This window comes from Podarcis cretensis (assembly GCF_951804945.1).
Source record: "Podarcis cretensis genome assembly, chromosome: 13".
Taxonomy (NCBI): domain Eukaryota; kingdom Metazoa; phylum Chordata; class Lepidosauria; order Squamata; family Lacertidae; genus Podarcis; species Podarcis cretensis.
Window position 1 is genome coordinate 8,076,002 of NC_137182.1, and position 19,438 is coordinate 8,095,439.

The 19,438-nt window shown below is 45.3% G+C and overlaps 1 protein-coding gene across 7 annotated transcripts in view; it reads right to left on the bottom strand.

Annotated features, from left to right (window-relative positions):
* Window positions 1-19,438, bottom strand: part of EPHA5 (EPH receptor A5) — a 258,320-nt gene that overhangs the window by 14,693 nt on the left and 224,189 nt on the right. For all 7 annotated transcript variants that reach the window (XM_079949369.1, XM_079949368.1, XM_079949366.1 and 4 more), the window contains 5 exons: window positions 17,416-17,477; window positions 12,755-12,964; window positions 11,013-11,162; window positions 2,988-3,181; window positions 1,942-2,097 (listed from right to left, as the gene is read on the bottom strand). In XM_079949369.1, coding sequence (XP_079805495.1) covers window positions 1,942-2,097; window positions 2,988-3,181; window positions 11,013-11,162; window positions 12,755-12,964; window positions 17,416-17,477 — 772 coding nt within the window. The remainder of the gene's footprint in view (window positions 1-1,941; window positions 2,098-2,987; window positions 3,182-11,012; window positions 11,163-12,754; window positions 12,965-17,415; window positions 17,478-19,438) is intronic.

Sequence of the window (19,438 nt, forward strand, 5' to 3'; positions counted from 1 at the left end):
CTTGTCTGGTTATTTTGCTGCTATGCTGAGCTAAATCAAAGGTTAGCCTGGTGTGTGAACTAAACCCAGGCTTTTGGCTTAGCTCTCCTGGACAAACCATGAGTCCTAAACCATAGGACAAACCTGAGTTACAGCTTGTGGTTAATTTGAAGAAAATTAAACCAGCAGGTAAGGCTTGGATGACATGCCAAGCCAGGCCAAGTCTAGTCTGATGCAGCAAAACAACTGGGAGGACTGTCCTCTCCTGAAGCTTGTGCACTCACATGTTTCTGTTATGGTTTGGCTTAGTATGATGTGCAAACCTGGCCAATATTGGCAGCTGCTCATTAGTTGTGAACAGAAAACCACCCCAATCATTTAGAATCAGAGTCTTGTGAGCTCTGCTGGAGAGAGGAATTGATTCATTCTGCCGGAGTGGATCCTTGAATCTCAGATGGCTTCCATATTTCTCTCTACAGTCACCCCCCACCTTCCCCCATCTGATACAGATGCAAGGAAACTGAAGTGTTTTAGCACAGCCAGGGAACTGTGATAGACTCCCTATATGATATGAAGGAAGGAAGGAAGGAAGGAAGGAAGGAAGGAAGGAAGGAAGGAAGGAAGGTGGTCTTTGTACTTTAACCTTCCCTCTGTTACTGTGGAGAAGTGTTCTGGTGGAAGGCAATCTGAAAAATAATTCACACCTCTGTCTGTATCTAAGACTATCATGGTTATCTACTAGCAGGGATTGTTTTTGCTTTAAGGAGAGTGGATTTTTTTAATTATTATTTTTAAAAAAGAGGGGTATTGTGCAACATTAACTTTTTTAAAAAGTAAACCCCAAATTGGTGAAATTTTAAAGGATTTTCTGAAAAATATGGAGCCTGGAGAAACTGTATGAAAGGGATGAGTTTGGAAAATTTCCTCAGGCCACAGAGAGGGGAAAATCAATTTATTATTTTTTCCTAAAAAGCAGATCAATAAGGTATGCTACCCATGCATTTCAAACTCTTGAGATGTAGGTAAGGGTGGTTTAAAAACAAGTTTTGAAAATCACTCGTGGGATTATATCTCTGCTGGTGCACTCCTTAACACTTTCCCCTTGCATCTCAGAGGTGGACCTGACATCTCCAGTAAGTCCCCTGGCTGTGCTAGACTCTCCAGCATCTGACAGTCTCAGATACAGGCATGGTATGTCCTTTTGCTTTCTGCTTTCCTCTAATGGGATTCCTTCTCTGCAGAAACTTCCCCTAAAGGCGTCACTTCTCTGCTTTCGAGGGGAAGAATTAAAAGAAGTTCTCCTCATCTCACTTCTCCAAAGGCTTGCATGTGCCAAGATCTCCAAGGATACTAAGAACATCTTTCCTCCCTTGAAATGGAGGCATCCCTATATTTTTGGACTGCAGGAGAACTTCTCAGAAAGAAAGGAGCTCTGAAGCTGCTCTGGAATGGTTTCCATCACCACAAGAAGCTGTGGCTCTGGGCCAGATTACATTGGGGGTGGATTCCCTCCCCCTCCCGCCATTGCACCCACAGGTATTCAAAGGTGTTTATGGAATCAAGACTTCCTGGCTTGCAAAGAAGATTACGGTCTTCAAAACTCCCATAGTTTTGTTAACTGCGGCGCACTTGGCAAGAGTGCCTTTGTCACATGAGAAACAAGCCAAGTCATGTGCCAAAATTGGGATGCTGTTGCTACGTCCAAACTCATGTGCTACTTTATTAGAGCTGCTTTGCCAACAGCTGACGGTAACCATAAGGCCAGCTATCTCATTGGTCTGTTATCATTTATATAGGATATGAATGCTGAAACTTCCTTGGAATCGGATGGGTGTTAAAAGAAAAACAAAGAAAAACCCTTAAATGCTTCCAGTCTTCACTTTCTATCTTTACTCTCTAACTGGCTTCAAACCAACAGGTTTCTCCCTTATTTCAATGAAAAGGATCAGGAAATCTACTCACTCCAAGGTCACCTGAGCCACAGCGTCCATTGAACTGTATCCATTTTCCATGAAAATCTCTGTATACCGTCCCATTTTGATGGCTTCCAGCCATTCCCCTACAGATCTGTAGACACCATTTCCCAGCGGGCTGTGTTCACCTAATAAATTTGAAACTCTAAAAAAGAAACCAAGATACAGATTAAGACAAACCTAAAAAAACCCAAAAAACTCATTTGGGTGTTACGCTTCCGGTATTGTTTTGAACGGAGTTAACAGCCACAATTACAGTGATACATCTGGTTGCGTATCCTTCAGGATGTGAATGCAACAAACCCGGAAGTATTTTTTTGGGTTTTGCCGCAGAAGTGGTCCCTCTGGTTGCGGAAACCTTGGGATCTGACCAGAGCTCTGGAATGGATCCCGTCCGCAACCGGAGGTACCACTATAATAAAAAAGTATGACCCAGCTTTTCCACATGTTAACGTCAGAAGAGCATTTCACTGTAGGGTTCACAATTTACCCAAATATTCTGCAGGTTCACTTTTCAGCTTGGAAATAGTGGTTTCGGGAGGCTGAAACTCCCCACGCCCCACCTCCACAACTCTTAATACCCTTTTTATTGGTTCTTTGCCAATGGCAGTATGTCCTGTTTATGGGAAGATGTCCCATGGACTCCCATCCCCTTCAGAAGCCTCACTTACCAGGGTTCTGAGACTGCATCTTCCAGGTTCTGGCAAGATTTTGTGGGGCTCTCATGAGACTTTGCGGAGTTTTCCAAGACCTTGCCAGAACCCGGAAGCTGCTGCCGCCCCTCCCCCTCATTTCTCTGCTGGCTGCAAGGGGCACCCCTTGAATTCTGCTGTCTGAAGCGGCTACCTCATAGTTGGGCCAGCCCTGTTCTTTGCTTTTGTTTGTAGCCCCTTATTCCCCCTTGTTGATGCTTCTCCTCCGTTTCATCCCTCCTCAAGTAGTCCAATCCAATTAGGGATCACAACAGATGAGATAATCCTAGAAAACCGTGACTGAAGTAGGACACAGCATGACTTTTGGGGTTGGTATGTGTACCTGCTTGATGCATTCACCAACGTTTTCAAGCTGCTAGGGTTCCGGATGAGCTTGTCCAACATGCATACAATTTCATCAAACTTGGGCCTACTGTTCCTTTCCTTCTGCCAGCAATCCAGCATAAGTTGATAAAGAGCAGCTGGGCAGTCCATGGGACTTGGCAGGCGATACCCTTCTTCGACAGCTTTAATCACCTAAGGGAGGTCAACACAGATTCCAGAACATTGTTCCTCAATGCTCATTGTTTTAACCAGAATGGCAAACAAGGTCTTTGAAAAAAAAGCACTGAAATGTTTTCTGATAATTTCACAGGTCTGAAAACTGTAAATTTGGAAAATAATTGTGGTAGTTGGGGAAGGTTCTCATACTAGCAATGGCAGACTGATCAACAGAAAAGCTTTCGTCACATTGTGAATATTGTAATGGAGTTAAGCATGATTTACCTGTCCCCCTTTAAAACATTTTAAAAGGTTTTGGTTTAGAATTCTGTGAGAAGGGAGAAGACAAGTATGTTACTAGAAGGGTAGCCCTTTTTAAAAGTTAAGGCAATTTGGCAACCAGAATAAAAACGTGAATGATCTCAGAGTGAGTTTGGCGTGGATGCAAAATTGTATATGTCTTGTTTGTATTATGTTTCAGGCTATGTGTAACATTCCATATTATGAGATTTCTTACTCCAGTCATATTTTACCATGGGTCTATGGGCATATCAGTAAAATATGATCTATTAGTAAAAAGATAATTTGGGTTATCTTCACATGTGCCATTCTGCGCTTCTTGGAGGAAGGATGGGATAAAAATGTGAAACATAATGTAGCAAGAGTGTTGCATTTCCTTGACCTTGGATTGGGGAACCCTGAGAAGCCAGCAACAAGACCAGCAGGAATTAGTTTTGACCACAACAAGGACTACCAAATAGCAAACAATCTGCCTCTGATGACCACACAATGACAATGTCTCTGTGGCATAATATCTCTGCGACAAAATATAGTCTGTCAAATCCAGATGGTCTTGCTGAGCACACCAGTGCCATCTGACTACGTGCCAAGAAAGGATCATAATGGCTTTTGAGATGTATAAAACAAGTGCTGGGTTCTTGGTAAGTAGTCCTAGTCCTCAATCACTTTTAGATGTCTTTTCATATTTAATCACTGTGTACAGAAGCAGTCTTCTTCCCTACCCGAAGAATTATAAACACATAGCATTTATGGAATTCATTATGTCAAGATGTATCAATAGCCCCAAGATGTATCAATAGCCCCTAGTTTAGGGTTCAACTACACATGGGGTGTTAGGGAATGGTAGTGCCTCTCGTGTGGGACCCGTCGTGCTCCATCTGGGGCACAATGCCCAGCTTTGATCCCCACCCTGCACTCAGTTCTCACCTGTGGCTCCTAGAAGCATGCGACAGCCACTACAAAACCTTTCCTGAGCCCTTTCAGTAAAGCAGGCTGTAAACCACAGCACGTACAAGTCCCATCAGTCAAAGTCCTGAGCAAGGTTTTCCACTTCTGCAAGAAGATTTCCTCCCTTTCCCTGGTACGTCCCCTAAATTTGGCTCATGGGGGTGTGTTGGGGGAACCCCCAGAATGGCAACCAGAGGGAGGAGAAGAGGGAATGTTCCATCTGGCACAACTTACACTACTAAGGTATGTTCAACAAAGAACGATGTTGAATTCTTCTGAGAAGGGGAAGGATCCTTCCAGATGGGGGTTTTCTATTTTGCTCTGGCCATTCACTTATTGAAATCAAGTTGTTGGCAACAGATTTTTGAGTTTATCAGATTTTCCATGGAAATAGTAGATCCAGATTAAATGTGAAGAAGCACATTGGCTGGAGTTTTGACACTGATGAAGTTGTGTGGATACCAGGAAGAACTTGCATGCACTGAGCCCACAGTAAACACTCATCTGGAAGAACCTGAACAGTGAAGCGGGGTGGGAGGAAAGATCACACCTGGAACACTGTGTCCAGTTCTGGGCACCACAACTTAAGAAGGGTATCAGCAAGCTGGGACATGTGCAGGGGAGAGTGGCCAAGATGAACATGTTGGGATACTGCCAGGGAGACATAGGCCATCACTGCCTCCATGCCGACTCCGGACTCCGGATGTCCATTGACCTCCCGTAGATACAGTATCAGAAATTAGCGACATGAGCTCCAGAAAATAGCTTCCACATTCCAGAACTGATGCACGCTTTATCAGCAGATAATGCACAGTGAAAGTTGCACTCAGGAGAGTATCATTTAGAAAGTTTATTCAGTGTCGGTCAGGACAAAGAAAAACATGACCGCCTGCTTCGGTGTTCTGGCGCAGAGAGGGAGAGAGACACAACAGCACTATCAAAACAGAAACATCCTGTGAACAGGAAATGTGCAGGCTGTGACACACAAAAGCCTGCTCCCTTTTAAGGTGGAACGGAAATATCCTAACAGAACAAGGGCCTGGAAATCAAGCCTTATGAAGAACGGTTGAGGGAGCTGGAGAGGAGATATGACAGCCACCTTGAAATATCTGAAGGGATGTAACATGGAAAATGGAACAAGGCTGTTTTCTCCTGCTCTGGAGGATAACACCTGAACTAATGACTTCAAGTTACAAGAAAGGAGATGCCAACTAAACATCAGGAAGAACTTTCTGACCAAACAAACAAAAAATTCCTTCCAGGAGCACCTTAGAGACCAACTGAGTTTGTTATTGGTATGAGCTTTCGTGTGCACGCAAACTTCTTCAGATACACTGAAACAGAAGTCACCAGACCCTTATATATAGCGAGAGGGTGGGGAGGGGTATTACTCAGTAGGGTGGTAGGAATGGGTGATTGGCTGATAGGTGTGGTAAACCTGTTGACGACTGTTAACTGTTAACAACTGCAATTGGTCTTACAGGAAAAAGCAAAGGTTGAGATGGCTAAAAATAGCTTTATCATGTACTGTGTAATGACATAAGAATGCAGTGTCTCTATTCCCTACACCAAAGGATAAATGGACATAAATCTGACATCAGGAATCACAAGACAGAGAAACCAGTAGGAGAACACTTCAGTCTCCCAGGAGATTCTATACAAGATCTCAAAGTAGCTGTCTTATTACAAAAGAATTTCAGAAATAGACTGGAAAGAGAAATTGCTGAATTGCAACTTATTACCAAACTTAAGACCATAGAGAGACCTGGTCTGAATATTGGATTCTTATCTCATTATACATATATATATAAGGGTCTGGTGACTTCTGTATCTGAAGAAGTCTGCATGCACACAAAAGCTCATACCAATGACAAACTCGGTCTCTAAGGTGCTACTGAAAGGAATTTTTTTATTTTGTTTCAACTACGGCAGACCAACACGGCTACCTAGAACCTTTTGACCCTAAGAGTTGTATGACAGTGGAGCAGACTCCATAGGAAGGTTGTGGACTCTCCTTCGCTGGAGGTTATTAAGCAGAGCTTGGAATCAATCAAATCAAATGCTTTTGTGGCTTTGCCCATGCTTATTTTTCTTTCCATGAATGACATTATATATTTGTATCTTTCCCTCCCAGGAGCTGAAGGTTGTGTTACCCTCCCCTCTTTTTATCTTTGCAACAGCCCTGTGAGGTGAGCCAGTGTAAATTCACATGCTGTATGTGTTTAAGAAGGAGTTGTTGCCAATAGATTGTGTGTACCAGTTCCAGGGAATCCTGTTGACATCCCTGACCACTGGACTTGGATCTCTGCATGGCAATTGTTAATGCGTATTAGAGTTCCCTTCCCATTTGTTAGCATTTATTGAGTCTCTCGGACGCAGGTGGCGCTGTGGGTTAAAGCCTCAGCGCCTAGGGCTTGCCGATCGAAAGGTTGGCGGTTCGAATCCCTGCGGCGGGGTGCGCTCCCGCTGCTCGGTCCCAGCGCCTGCCAACCTAGCAGTTCGAAAGCACCTCCGGGTGCAAGTAGATAAATAGGGACCGCTTACCAGCGGGAAGGTAAACGGCGTTTCCGTGTGCGGCTCTGGCTCTGGCTCTGGCTCTGGCCAGAGCAGCGATGTCACGCTGGCCACGTGACCCGGAAGTGTCTCCGGACAGTGCTGGCCCCTGGCTTCTTAAGTGAGATGGGCGCACAACCCCAGAGTCTGTCAAGACTGGCCCGTACGGGCAGGGGTACCTTTACCTTTACCTTTATTGAGTCTCTCTCTCTCTCTCTCTCTCTCTCTCTCTGTGTGTGTGTGTGTGTGTGGTACAACCCACACTGCTTGCTATCTGCATTTAATCTCCCTTGCCCAGATTGGGAGTACAAAAGGGGGATTGAAGCATGTCAAAAAGGGAAAATGCACACTTCCCTAATACTCATTCATGGGCAAGGGGCTGCTCAAACACTACCAAACAGACCACACAGCCTCCTCTCTTTTCCCAGAGGAATCTCACTGGTTAGCAATATGCATGGCCCTCAAGGATTAAGCTGTGCGAGCCTGTCAGTGTTTCTGAATTGAGTAATAAAAATGCATTTATCCCATGACAGCCCTTCATCCTTAAAAAATAATACTGATGGATGCTGAATTAAGGCCTATTCATGGGATGACAATGTTTCTGCCAAGAGAACCTGTTCCGGCTTTGTTGTTTCACTTTGCAATAAAGTGTGTTTGCGCTACTGAAAGAAAGGGCTGGCAATGAAAGGGGCTGCAAAGAGAGACTGGGAGCATTTCCCCAGGTTTTTGTAAAACAGCTGCTGCTTGGCTGGCTAGCCAGGGAGGTGTGAAATCTTCCCTTTGATTTCCATGGCTATGCCTGCCTCCCTGAATACTGGCATCATATTCCCGCGACTCTTACCCAAAAAGGGGAATAGGAGAGTTTCCATAATGCATATCCGTGTGTGTGTGTGTGTGTGTGTGTGTGTGTGTGTGTTTTGTGTGTGTGTTTGTGCAACTCAGAACTCTCAGCCATACTGAACAGTTGAACTTTGGCACAGCAGTACTGGGCAGCTAAGTCTAGCCACCATTTACCGTATTTTCTGCTCCATAAGACACACTTTTTTCTTCCTAAGAAGTAAGGGGAAATGTCTTCTGGAGCGAATGTGTGGTCCCTGGAGCTGAATTGCCCAGGGGCAAAAAGCAGATCATGCTTTTTTTTTTTTTTAAGAGGGAAGTAAGTGTTGAAACAAAGCCGCTTATCGTTCGAGAGAGATAAGGGACGCTAGAGATAAAGGAGGCTGCCTGGGAGGGGGGAGGTAAAGACCGCTAACTTGCAAGGAGAGGAGACAAGAAGACTAAAGCAACAAGGAGAGAAATTAGAAGAAAAGGAGGAGCAAAAAACTGCTCCAGCTAAGGAAAAGACACTAAGGCAAGAAAGAGGGAAGGGAATGTTGAAAGGAAACAGCTGATCGGTGGGATCGGAAGAGAGATAAGGGACACTAGCGGAGGCTGCCTGAGAGGGGGGAGGTAAAAGCCCATGGATCCTCAGGATTTTTACATTGGGTCACCCCAAATTCACCATCAGATCACATAGCATGTCCATGGCTACAGCCTGCACTAACAAAATCATGCACCCACTGTTGCGTGGTGCCGCAATGGCGCGAAAAACATGGTTACAAAGCACGGATCCACATGGATCCTCAGGATATTTGCATTGGGTCACCCCAAATTCACCATCAGATCACATGTCTGTGGCCACAGCATGAACCACAAAAATCATACATCGACTGTTTCGATCAGAATATTTTTTTTTCTTGTTTTCCTCCTCTAAAAACTAGGTGTGTCTTATGGTCAGGTGCGTCTTATGGAGCGAAAAATACAGTATATTTCCCACAATTTCTCCAATGTTGTATCAGGTGTGGGGAACCTTTGGCCCTCCAGATGTTCCTGAACTATAGCACCCGTCAATCCTAGCAAGCCAGGCCAATGGATGATGGGAGTTGTAGTTCAGTGAACATTTTCCAGGGGCGGATTTAGGGCAGTGAGAGAGGTGCAGTCACACCAGGATTGCAGCTGAGGAGCGCATCTCCCCAAAGCCCCCTAGGACCCTTGTACCTACGGGGCCGCCTCTCCCGGTATGCCCCACGGAGAGCCTCAAGGTCCATAAATAGCAACACCCTAGAGGTCCCGGGCCCTAAGGAAGTTAGATTAGCTTCAACCAGAGCCAGGGCCTTTTCAACACTGGCTCCGGCCTGCTGGAACGCTCTGTCTCATAGACCAGGGCCCTGCAGGATCTGATTTATTTCCACAGGGCCTGTAAGACAGAGTTGTTCCGCCTGGCCTTTGGCTTAGAATCAGTTTGATTCCCTCCCCCTCTTTTTCCTTTTTTCCTTTCTACTCCTGTGATGAGGCTGCATTTTAATATTTTAATGTTTCAATATTTCAATGTTGTATTTTAATCTTGTTTTTAAGTTGTATTCATTCAACTTGTTTTTATTACAGTGGTGCCTCGCAAGACGAAAAGAATCCGTTCCGCGATTCTCTTCATCTAGCGGTTTTTTTGTCTTGCGAAGCAAGCCCATTGACAGCTAAGCGGATTAGCGCTATTAGCGGTCTAGCAGCTTTTAGCGATCAGCTGTTAAGCGGCTTATCAGCTTAGGAAAGGGGGGGGGGGAGCGGAAAAAAACCACGGGAACTCGCAATATTTTTTTTGTTTTGCGGAGCAACCCCATAGAGAAATTCATTTAGCGAAGCACCTCCAAAACGGAAAACCCTTTCATCTAGCGGGTTTTCCGTCTTGCGAGGCATTCGTCTTGCAGGGCACCACTGTATAGCTTGTTAGCCACCCTGAGCCCAGCCTTGGCTGGGGAGGGCGGGGTATAAATAAAAATGATGATGATGATGATGATGATTATTAAGCGCTTGTCCCACTTCAGGAATGATGTGTGAGGGCTCTCACATGGTCCTAGAACCCTCCTTCCTCCTTCTCAAAGCCAGGCAAACGCTTACCGGGATTTGGGAAGGAGGTGGGAGGGCTCTAGGACCCTGCAAGAACCTTGCGCCTCCTTCCCGAAGCCTGACTTAAGCCGGCACCACTATGGGGAGGGCGTCAAATGGCCTTGACTCTGTGACAAATTCATGGTGCAGATCAGTCTCCTTCAGGTCTTGACTGGGCTTGCAGCCTGGTCTTAGCAGGCAAACAAGTGGGTTAAATTGCATATCACATTCACCATTCAGAAGTACAGTGGTGCCCCGCAAGACAAATGCCTCGCAAGACGGAAAACCCGCTAGATGAAAGGGTTTTCCGTTTTGGAGGTGCTTCGCAAAACGAATTTCCTATGGGCTTGCTTCGCAAGACGAAAATGTCTTGTGAGTTCCTGCGGGGTTTTTTTCCTTTCCCCCCCTTTTTCTAAGCTGCTAAGCCGCTTATCAGCTGATCCGCTAAGCCGCTAAGTCGCTTAACAGCTGATCCGCTAAGCTGCTTAACAGCTGATCCGCTAAGCCACTTAACAGCTGATCCGCTAAGCCGCTTAACAGCTGATCCGCTAAGCCGCTTATCAGATGATCCGCTAAGCCGCTAAGCCCCTTATCAGCTGATCCGCTAAGCCCCTAAGTCGCTTAACAGCTGATCCGCTAAGCTGCTTAACAGCTGATCCGCTAAGCCACTTAACAGCTGATCCGCTAAGCCGCTTAACAGCTGATCCGCTAAGCCGCTTATCAGATGATCCGCTAAGCCGCTAAGCCCCTTATCAGCTGATCCGCTAAGCCCCTAAGTCGCTAATAGCGCTAATCCGCTAAGCCGCTAATGGGCTTGCTTCGCAAGACGAAAAAACCGCAAGACGAAGAGACTCGCGGAACGGATTCTTTTCGTCTTGCAAGGCACCACTGTACATGCAGAAATAAAGCATGCACAGAAATCACCTAGAAGCACGAATAGAAACCCATTTCGTGTGCCCATTCAGTTACTGCTTCTCTCCTGACCCTCCTGCCTACTCCTGGATTAAACAGTAGCATTTCCAGACCTGCCGCCTGCTTCAGATACTTATCAGCAACAGCAAAACGTGTTGGGAATCATGAATGCATGTGGCGTCCTGCTTTAGCATCTAAAGAGCTTTCTGACAGGAAGGGCAACTGAAATACTTACGTCTTGGTTGGTCATCTCCCAGTAAGGTCTCTCCCCATAGGACACCACTTCCCACATCACAATCCCATAGCTCCAGACATCGCTGGCAGAAGTGAATTTGCGGAAGGCAATGGCTTCTGGAGCTGTCCACCGGATTGGGATTTTCCCTCCCTAGGAAGGCAAAAAAAAAAAAAAACCAGATTGAGAAAATGCGGCTGTTGGTTTTGTTTTGTTTTCAGAGTGCCAAGGGAGACCATTTTCTGGCTTGAATGGGGTGGGAAAGAAGATGTAGAATTGCTAATGTAAATCTGTTTTGAGAGCATGAAAGCCTCTTTCCACATTATCTCAGTCTATATGTGCCTTGCTGGCTGACTACTAATTGCCTGTCCTGAAGGCTTGTTTAATTTCATTTGAACACCAGGACATGTATAGAATTCACATCTCAATTAGGTCATGGTAGCTAGTGGGGGAGAAATCCAAGCAAGCAAGTAAGCCGTCAGCACAGCGTGGACTCCAGAGAAGCTGACTCCAGGGTAGCAGAAACACCACCTGACAATCTTCAGGTCATGGCTGCACATCAAGCAAATCCTGAGGTTTGGGATGTTAATGACAGACTAGCGCTGAATTCAAATTGGTAAGGAAAACGGGAGGGAGGCAAAGGTCAAGCCCAAAATGATCCGTCTACATGTTCGCACTCTGAAACAGACATACTGGTGCTTGATTCAATTACTCCTTGCTAGGCAGCTGGAGTTCTGCTGCAGACTCTGAAATATGTATTGTATGTTAAAAGCGAGAAAATTTAACATGTGATTGTCATCGCTTGACTGTTGGGGGTTTTATTTACCGACATTCAGCAACACGACCACATCAGGCAAAGCATTGTGGCATCATCAAATACAGGCATAGGCAAACCCGGCCCTCCAGATGTTTTGGGACTACAACTCCCATGATCCCTAGCTAAAAGGACCAGTGGTCAGGGATGAGGGGAACTGTAGTCCCTAAACATCTGGAGGGCCAAGTTTGCCTATGCCTGATCAAATAGATAGATTGGGTTGCCCCAGCCACTCGGGGCAGCTTCCAACATATATGAAAACGTAACAAAACGTCAAACATTAAAAACTTCCTATACTTCAGACCTTGCCGACAAAGGTCCGTATAGTTAAAGCTATGGTTTTCCCAGTAGTGATGTACGGAAGTGAGAGCTGGACCATAAAGAAGGCTGATTGCCGAAGAATTGATGCTTTTGAATTATGGTGCTGGAGGAGACTCTTGAGAGTCCCATGGACTGCAAGATGATCAAACATCTCCATTCTGAAGGAAATCAGCCCTGAGTGCTCACTGGAAGGACAGATCCTGAAGCTGAGGCTCCAATACTTTGGCCACCTCATGAGGAGAGAAGACTCCCTGGAAAAGACCCTGATGCTGGGAAAGATGGAGGGCACAAGGAGAAGGGGATGACAGAGGACGAGATGGTTGGACAGTGTTCTCGAAGCTACCAGCATGAGTTTGACCAAACTGCGGGAGGCAGGGTAAGACAGGAGTGCCTGGCGTGCTCTGGTCCATGGGGTCACGAAGAGTCGGACACGACCAAACAACTCAACAACAACAACATACTTCAGATGTCTTCTAACGGTTGCATAGTTTAGCTAAACCCATTCAGGACATTCTCCAAATAATCTGCCCCCACCCAGACTCTAGCATTTTCCCATCCATTTTTCATAGCTTGGCAGGCGGTTCATTGCAGCTGCTGGCTAGGAACTTACCCTTGTTGTGTAGGCAGCTTCTGGGTCATCTTCAAGAATTCTGGAAAGTCCAAAGTCAGATACTTTGCACACTAAGTTACTGTTGATGAGGATATTCCTGGCTGCCAAGTCTCTGTGTACATAGCCCATGTCAGACAAGTATTTCATTCCAGATGCGATCCCTCTCAGCATACCAACTAGCTGAATTACAGTGAACTGCCCGTCATTCTTCTGTAAAAATAACAGAATGAGAACATCAAGTAATTGGCTGAATCCCTGCATCTAAATCTTCTAAAAAAGAAAAGATTTTTTTTTCAAATTATTTCCTAAATTTGTACCCCCAGTCTTCCAGTACAAGGCACCTGAAGTCGCCAACAGCAGCAACAAAATGCAATAAAATATAACACATAATAAAACAGCAATAAAATACTTCTTTAGAAGAAATATTATATGTAGAGAAACAGGTTTTTTATAATTGATCTTAGAAAAATATGTTTTATTATTGGAGCTTTAAACCACCCTGAAAAGAGACGCTGAAGGTTGATATAAAAGACAGTAACAAATGTTAGACCATTTGTAAACTAAAGTGTTATTTCTCTCATTAGATACTGAATCAATTTTTTATTTATAGGGTAGTAAAGCATTTTTTTTTAATTGTTAGGTCATTTTTCAAACTGTTTGCATGTGTGTGTGTGTGTGTGTGTGTGTGTGTGTGTGTTTATATATCACTGTTAGCCACTTTGGGCATCATTTTGGATGGAAAAGCAGAGTATAAATATTGAAATTTTAAAAATGTCAATATAAAGAATAAGTAAAAAAGCAGGTGTCAGCAAACTTTTTCAGCAGGGGGCCGGTCCACTGTCCCTCAGACCTTGTGGGGGGCTGGACTATATTTTGAGAAAAAAGAAAAAAGAAAAAAGAACACATTCCTATGCCACACAAATAACCCAAAGATGCACTTTAAATAAAAGCACACATTCTACTCAGGTAAAAACACGTTGATTCCCAGACCGTCCGCGGGCCAGATTTAGAAGGTGATTGTGCCTACCCATGGGTAAAAAGCAATGCTTAGAAGTCTAAACATGCTGTATTTATCGTTTATTTATTAAATGTATTCATAATCTAACCTCTACCCAAAGGTTCCAGGGCAGAAATTTCATCTATTTATTCAATTTCTTAGCTGCTTAACAGAGGGCATTCTCTAGGCAACTTACAATCAGGTTTTTTAAAAAATACAAAATTGTTAAAAACAGCCATCAAAATTTCTGACAAACCAATACCAAAAAAGCATAAAACAGAACCACCCTCCACAGAAAAACAAAGAAAGAAGCAGGCAAAAACTTATCAGCAACCCAGTGGGACTAGAATAAAGTCTTGACACAAGTTTGATCATATTCCATCAAATGCCTAGGAGAAGGGGGAAGTCTGCACCAAAAATATGTCAGGAAAGTGCCAGGGGGGGATCTTAGTGGGGAGAGAACAGGACAGGCAGGGGACAACAACCGAAAACCTCCTCTCCCATTTGTTTGTTTGATTGATTTTATAAACTGCCCTTCAACAAAGGGTCTTATCAGGGCAGTTCACAAGATAAAAACACGAGCACAAATAAATACAGTGGTGCCTCGCAAGACGAAATTAATCCGTTCCGCGATTCTCTTCGTCTAGCGGTTTTTTCGTCTTGTGAAGCAAGCCCATTGACGGCTTAGCGGATTAGCGCTATTAGCGGCTTAGCGGCTTTTAGCCGCTTTTAGCTGCTTTTAGCAGCTTAGCGGCTTAGCGAATCAGCTGATAAGCGGCTTAGCGGCTTAGAAAAAGGGGGGGAGGAAAAAAAACCCCGCAGGATCTCGCAAGACATTTTCGTCTTGCGAAGCAAGCCCATAGGGAAATTTGTTTTGCGAAGCGCCTCCAAAACGGAAAACCCTTTCGTCTAGCGGGTTTTCCATCTTGCGAGGCGTTCGTCTTGCGGGGCACCACTGTAGTTAAAACAGAAACAACAAAACAATAGCCCCCATATTTCCATTTGGTACACTCTGAGCCTCTTTCTTGGTTGCTCAGAGAAAGCCCTCAAAAGATGGTCTTCAGATGCAGGAAGGTTCCTGATTGAAGAAGTGTTCAGTTTCAACCCATGGGACCACATTCAGCCTGAGACCACCACCAAACACCAGTTTACCACCTGCACTGCCTCTCTTAATTCAAATGGCACAGAGAGATATGAGTTGTGCGTCGACAGCACACTGGTGTCCTCATGAGCCAAACCACCTGGTGACAGTCCCCAACGTCTCCACATGGGAGTGAAACTGCCGTCAGAGGAACAGCTGCAATGCACAGCCCCCAACGTCCTGCTCCCTTAGGTGGTCCAGGAGGATGTCCTGGTCAATGGTATCAAAAACGGCCGAGAGGTCCAGGAAAACCAAGAGTTTTGAATCCCACCCCCCGTACCTTTTACAACAAAGGGGCTATCAAGGCAGTTCTGGTGCCATGCATAGTCATTTACAGGAGTGCAAGAACTGCTTGTATTGCAAGGTAAAAAAGTTAAAGGATCCCTGGATGGTAAAGTCCAGTCAAAGGCAACTATAGGGTTGCAGCGCTCATCTTGCTTTCAGGCCAAGGGAGTCAGCGTTTGTCCACAGATAGCTTTCCGGGTCACATGGCCAGCATGACTGAACCGCTTCTGCCACAATGGGACACCACGACAGAAACCAGACAGAGCATGTGGAAACGCCATTTACCTTCCTGCCACAGCAGTACCTATTTATCTACTTGCACTGGCATGCTTTCGAACTGCTAGGTTGGAAGAAGCTGGCACAGAGCAACGGGAGCTCACCCCATCACGGGGATTCGAACCGCCGACCTTCTGATCAGCAAGCGCAAGAGGCTCAGTGGTATAGACCACAGCGCCACCCACATCCCTTGCTTGTTATGACCCGCAGGCAGCACACCCATTGACTTCCCTTAGGAATCAGCAATGTCTGAAGTACACAGCCCAAGCACAAAAAACTTTGACCTGTGCGGTTTTGAGGTTTCTGATGCACTGCCCCCCTTTCCTTACAAAGCACTTCCGAGCTAGGGAGGAGGTGGGATTGCAGGCTCCACGCCCACCCCACCCTCATGGGGCTGGCCTCAGCCCCACGATGACCCGGGGAATCCTCGGATGCGTCATCCCTGGCCCAGCCAATCGGCTGGGCTGGGGGGCGTGGCCTAGCTGCATTTAGGTCTGGCGCGGCCGAGGCTCTTCCTCTTTGCCGCGCAGCTTCAGCCAGGTTTTCCCATCCTGCCCACCCGTTAGGCTAGGCTCTCTGACGATGCTATGGACTCTGGTCGGTCGCCGTCAAGGGGCCTGGTAGGAATTTTTCCATTTGGCAGATTGGCTCCAGCCACTTGGTTTTTGCCTACCTCGTAGCAATCCGTCACAACTCCGCGGTATTGCCGGTTAGGCATTGGTATGGTATTGATCTATTGTTCTGCAGATGATGGGGGGGAAGGAAGCGCCATCACCTTCCCCAAAACTAAGGGTAGTCCGGTAAAGGATTCCGGGTAACTCCAGGGGGTAAAGTGGAGTTCAAGCGGTAACTCCAGGGGGAGCTCCTAGCCGACGTGCCTCAGCAGGACTCCCCCTATTGGTGGTTAACCCTCACCAGTTGAAACCGGTTAGTTGTAGGACCAATGCCTAAGCCAATACCGCTCAATTCCTGTAATCAATAAAGTTGTGGCCTAATTTGACCCATTAACTTGAATTCTTGTGTCTCGTGTCTTTATTTCCATGGGGGGAGGCGGGAACTTGCCACGCAAACCATCCTAAAGTGACGAAAGATCTTCTATAGCAAGAGGCAAATGGCAAATGGAAACCTTTCAAAGGCTTCACCAGTAAGAATGACCATAATCATCAAAGCTTGAAAGAAGGCTAACCAACATTTTGCATTTGAAAATTATCTCTCCCACCCCACCAGAAAAGAAGAATGGACTTTTCACGTGTAAAATGTGCAAGTGTGGAACAAGCAACCAACATTTAATGCCACCAAAATATTTTGGGAAGCAAATATTGGAATGAAAAGATACGAGCAAGAATAGCAACATCCAAAAAGCATGCCAGAATATATTCTTCACAGTGAATTTCTCTCCAGTTTCTTGCAAAGGATAAAATAGGCTCTGGTGTATAGAAGTTTATTTATTTGTTGAAGATGATTACATTTAATTATTATGCGGTGTATTATGTTTTTATTATTATGCTGTGTAAATTACATTCTTAATGTTGTACACCACCTTGGGATCTTTAGATAAAGGGTGGTATATAAACTGAATTAACAACAACAACAACAACAACAACAACAACAACAACAACATCCTGTCAAGGATTGTTTCTAAAAGGAAATCATTCTTATTTTTCTTCAAAGCACAAGTACATTGGTACCTCAGGTTAAGTACTTAATTTGTTCCGGAGGTCCGTTCTTAACCTGAAACTGTTCTTAACCTGAAGCACCACTTTAGCTAATGGGGCCTCCTGCTGCCGCTGCGCCACCGGAGCACAATTTCTGTTCTCATCCTGAAGCAAAGTTCTTAACCTTAGGTACTATTTCTGGGTTAGCGGAGTCTGTAACCTGAAGCGAATGTAACCTGAGGTACCACTGTACTGTCTTAAAGCGGCATGGGGGTGATTTGATGCTGATACTCATTTTAAGTCTTACCTTTAAAAATGTATCCAAAGATCCATTTTCCATGTATTCGGTTACAATCATGACTGGCTTACCTAGATGAAGAAGATCAAAACCCTTTCAGTGCTGTAAGTCATGGAGCATCCTACAGCAAATTGTGCATTTTCACAAACAAGTCAGTAGGGTGGGAAAATTGGCAAGGACCTTTAATTTTCCATCTCAAAGTACAACATGTACAACAAAGTACTACATGGCGATCCAATGAAAGTTACAGGCAGCGTGTTTAAATACAAACAAAGACGTTTCTCAAATGCAACACACTGTTCTCTGAGCCATGGGAAGTGCCAAGTCAGAATTTGCTGGTAAACAACACAGACCCTAGCTGAAGACTGTGCCTTATTTTGCGGCTTCTTCTACAGACTGATCTCAGGAACTGGGCCGGATTTAGGTTTGATGAGGCCCTAAGCTCCTGAAGGTAATGGGGCCCTTTATATGTCCAGCTGTCCTTTGTCAACAACAAATTGTGGCTGTTTTTTCTGTTGAATATATGCTATATGGTAATTTATGGACCTAATAGGTATCGAAAACCATTTGCACATGCAGAATGTAAAGGTAAAGGTAAAGGTACCCCTGCCCGTACGGGCCAGTCTTGACAGACTCTGGGGTTGTGCGCCCATCTCACTTAAGAGGCCAGGGGCCAGCGCTGTCCGGAGACACTTCCGGGTCACGTGGCCAGCGTGACATCGCTGCTCTGGCCAGAGCCAGAGCCGCACACGGAAACGCCGTTTACCTTCCCGCTGGTAAGCGGTCCCTATTTATCTACTTGCACCCAGAGGTGCTTTCGAACTGCTAGGTTGGCAGGCGCTGGGACCGAGCAGCGGGAGCGCACCCCGCCGCAGGGATTCGAACCGCCGACCTTTCGATCGGCAAGCCCTAGGCGCTGAGGCTTTAACCCACAGCGCCACCTGCGTCCCGGACATGCAGAATGTAGGCACTCTCTATATAGAAATGAGGAAACCAGTGATATTTTAGGGAGCTGGCAGAGCCTACACAACACAAAACACTGTTGCTGTAGGTAGGTTTTATTTTACTTGTTTTTTTATCTTATATTTTGGAAATGTACATCCAGTCCCCCCCCCTTTAAATTTATTGCGGACCCCCAAGAGAGTGGGGCCCTAAGCTATAGCTTGTTTAGCTTATATGTAAATCCAGCACTGCTCAGGAATATCTCATTTAGACAGAAGTACTCTAGAAGCCATTTGGTGTAGGAAATGCCAAACACTCCGAGAATGTTTCGCTAGGTGCTCTGAAGGCTATCAAGCAAGATGAATGGGATCAAAGTTCAGGGAGATGTTCTCACAGGCAATTATCTCTGGTGTAGCTAAGCTCCCGGTGAATTGTCACCAGGATGAGATTGTACAATTCAGTACCTCTACATTGGGGTCTACAAAAAAGGACTGCCCCAGCTTGCACAATTGTGGCAGCTCTCCAGTGTTGGTTTTTGGAGCTGTGCACCTTTCAGAGCTGCTACTTTCATGCAAATTGAAGAGCTGGTAGATAGAAGTGGTACCAACCCTGGCTGAATTATGAACCCATAGGAAGACACGTGTGACTGCACGGACAGAGAAGAATCCAGCGGTCTCCAAAGAGGAGAAGGAACTGGGTATCTGTGTCATCCTCCTCTCTACCTGAGGCGAAACATTTTTAAGAACTCTATTGTTTAGTGTGGCAGCGCCTACACTTTCAAACTCCCTGTCTATTGATATCAAGCAGGCATCTTCACTGTACTCGTTTCAGCAACAGCTAAAAATGTTCTTATTTAGAGAAGAGGTTAAGAAAGTGGAGATCATTTAATCTGTTTCAGTATTTTAACTTTTGCCTGTTTTAAAGTATGGCTGTAGATTTTTCTTGAATTTATTCTCTGATCTTTTTTGTAAACCGCTTTCATCACTCATCATGACTTTTAATTTGTATACAGGCTTTCTATCTTACAATACTCAAAGCGGTTTACAAGCCGAAAAAACAAAGAATGTACACCTTATATATAACCATCTAA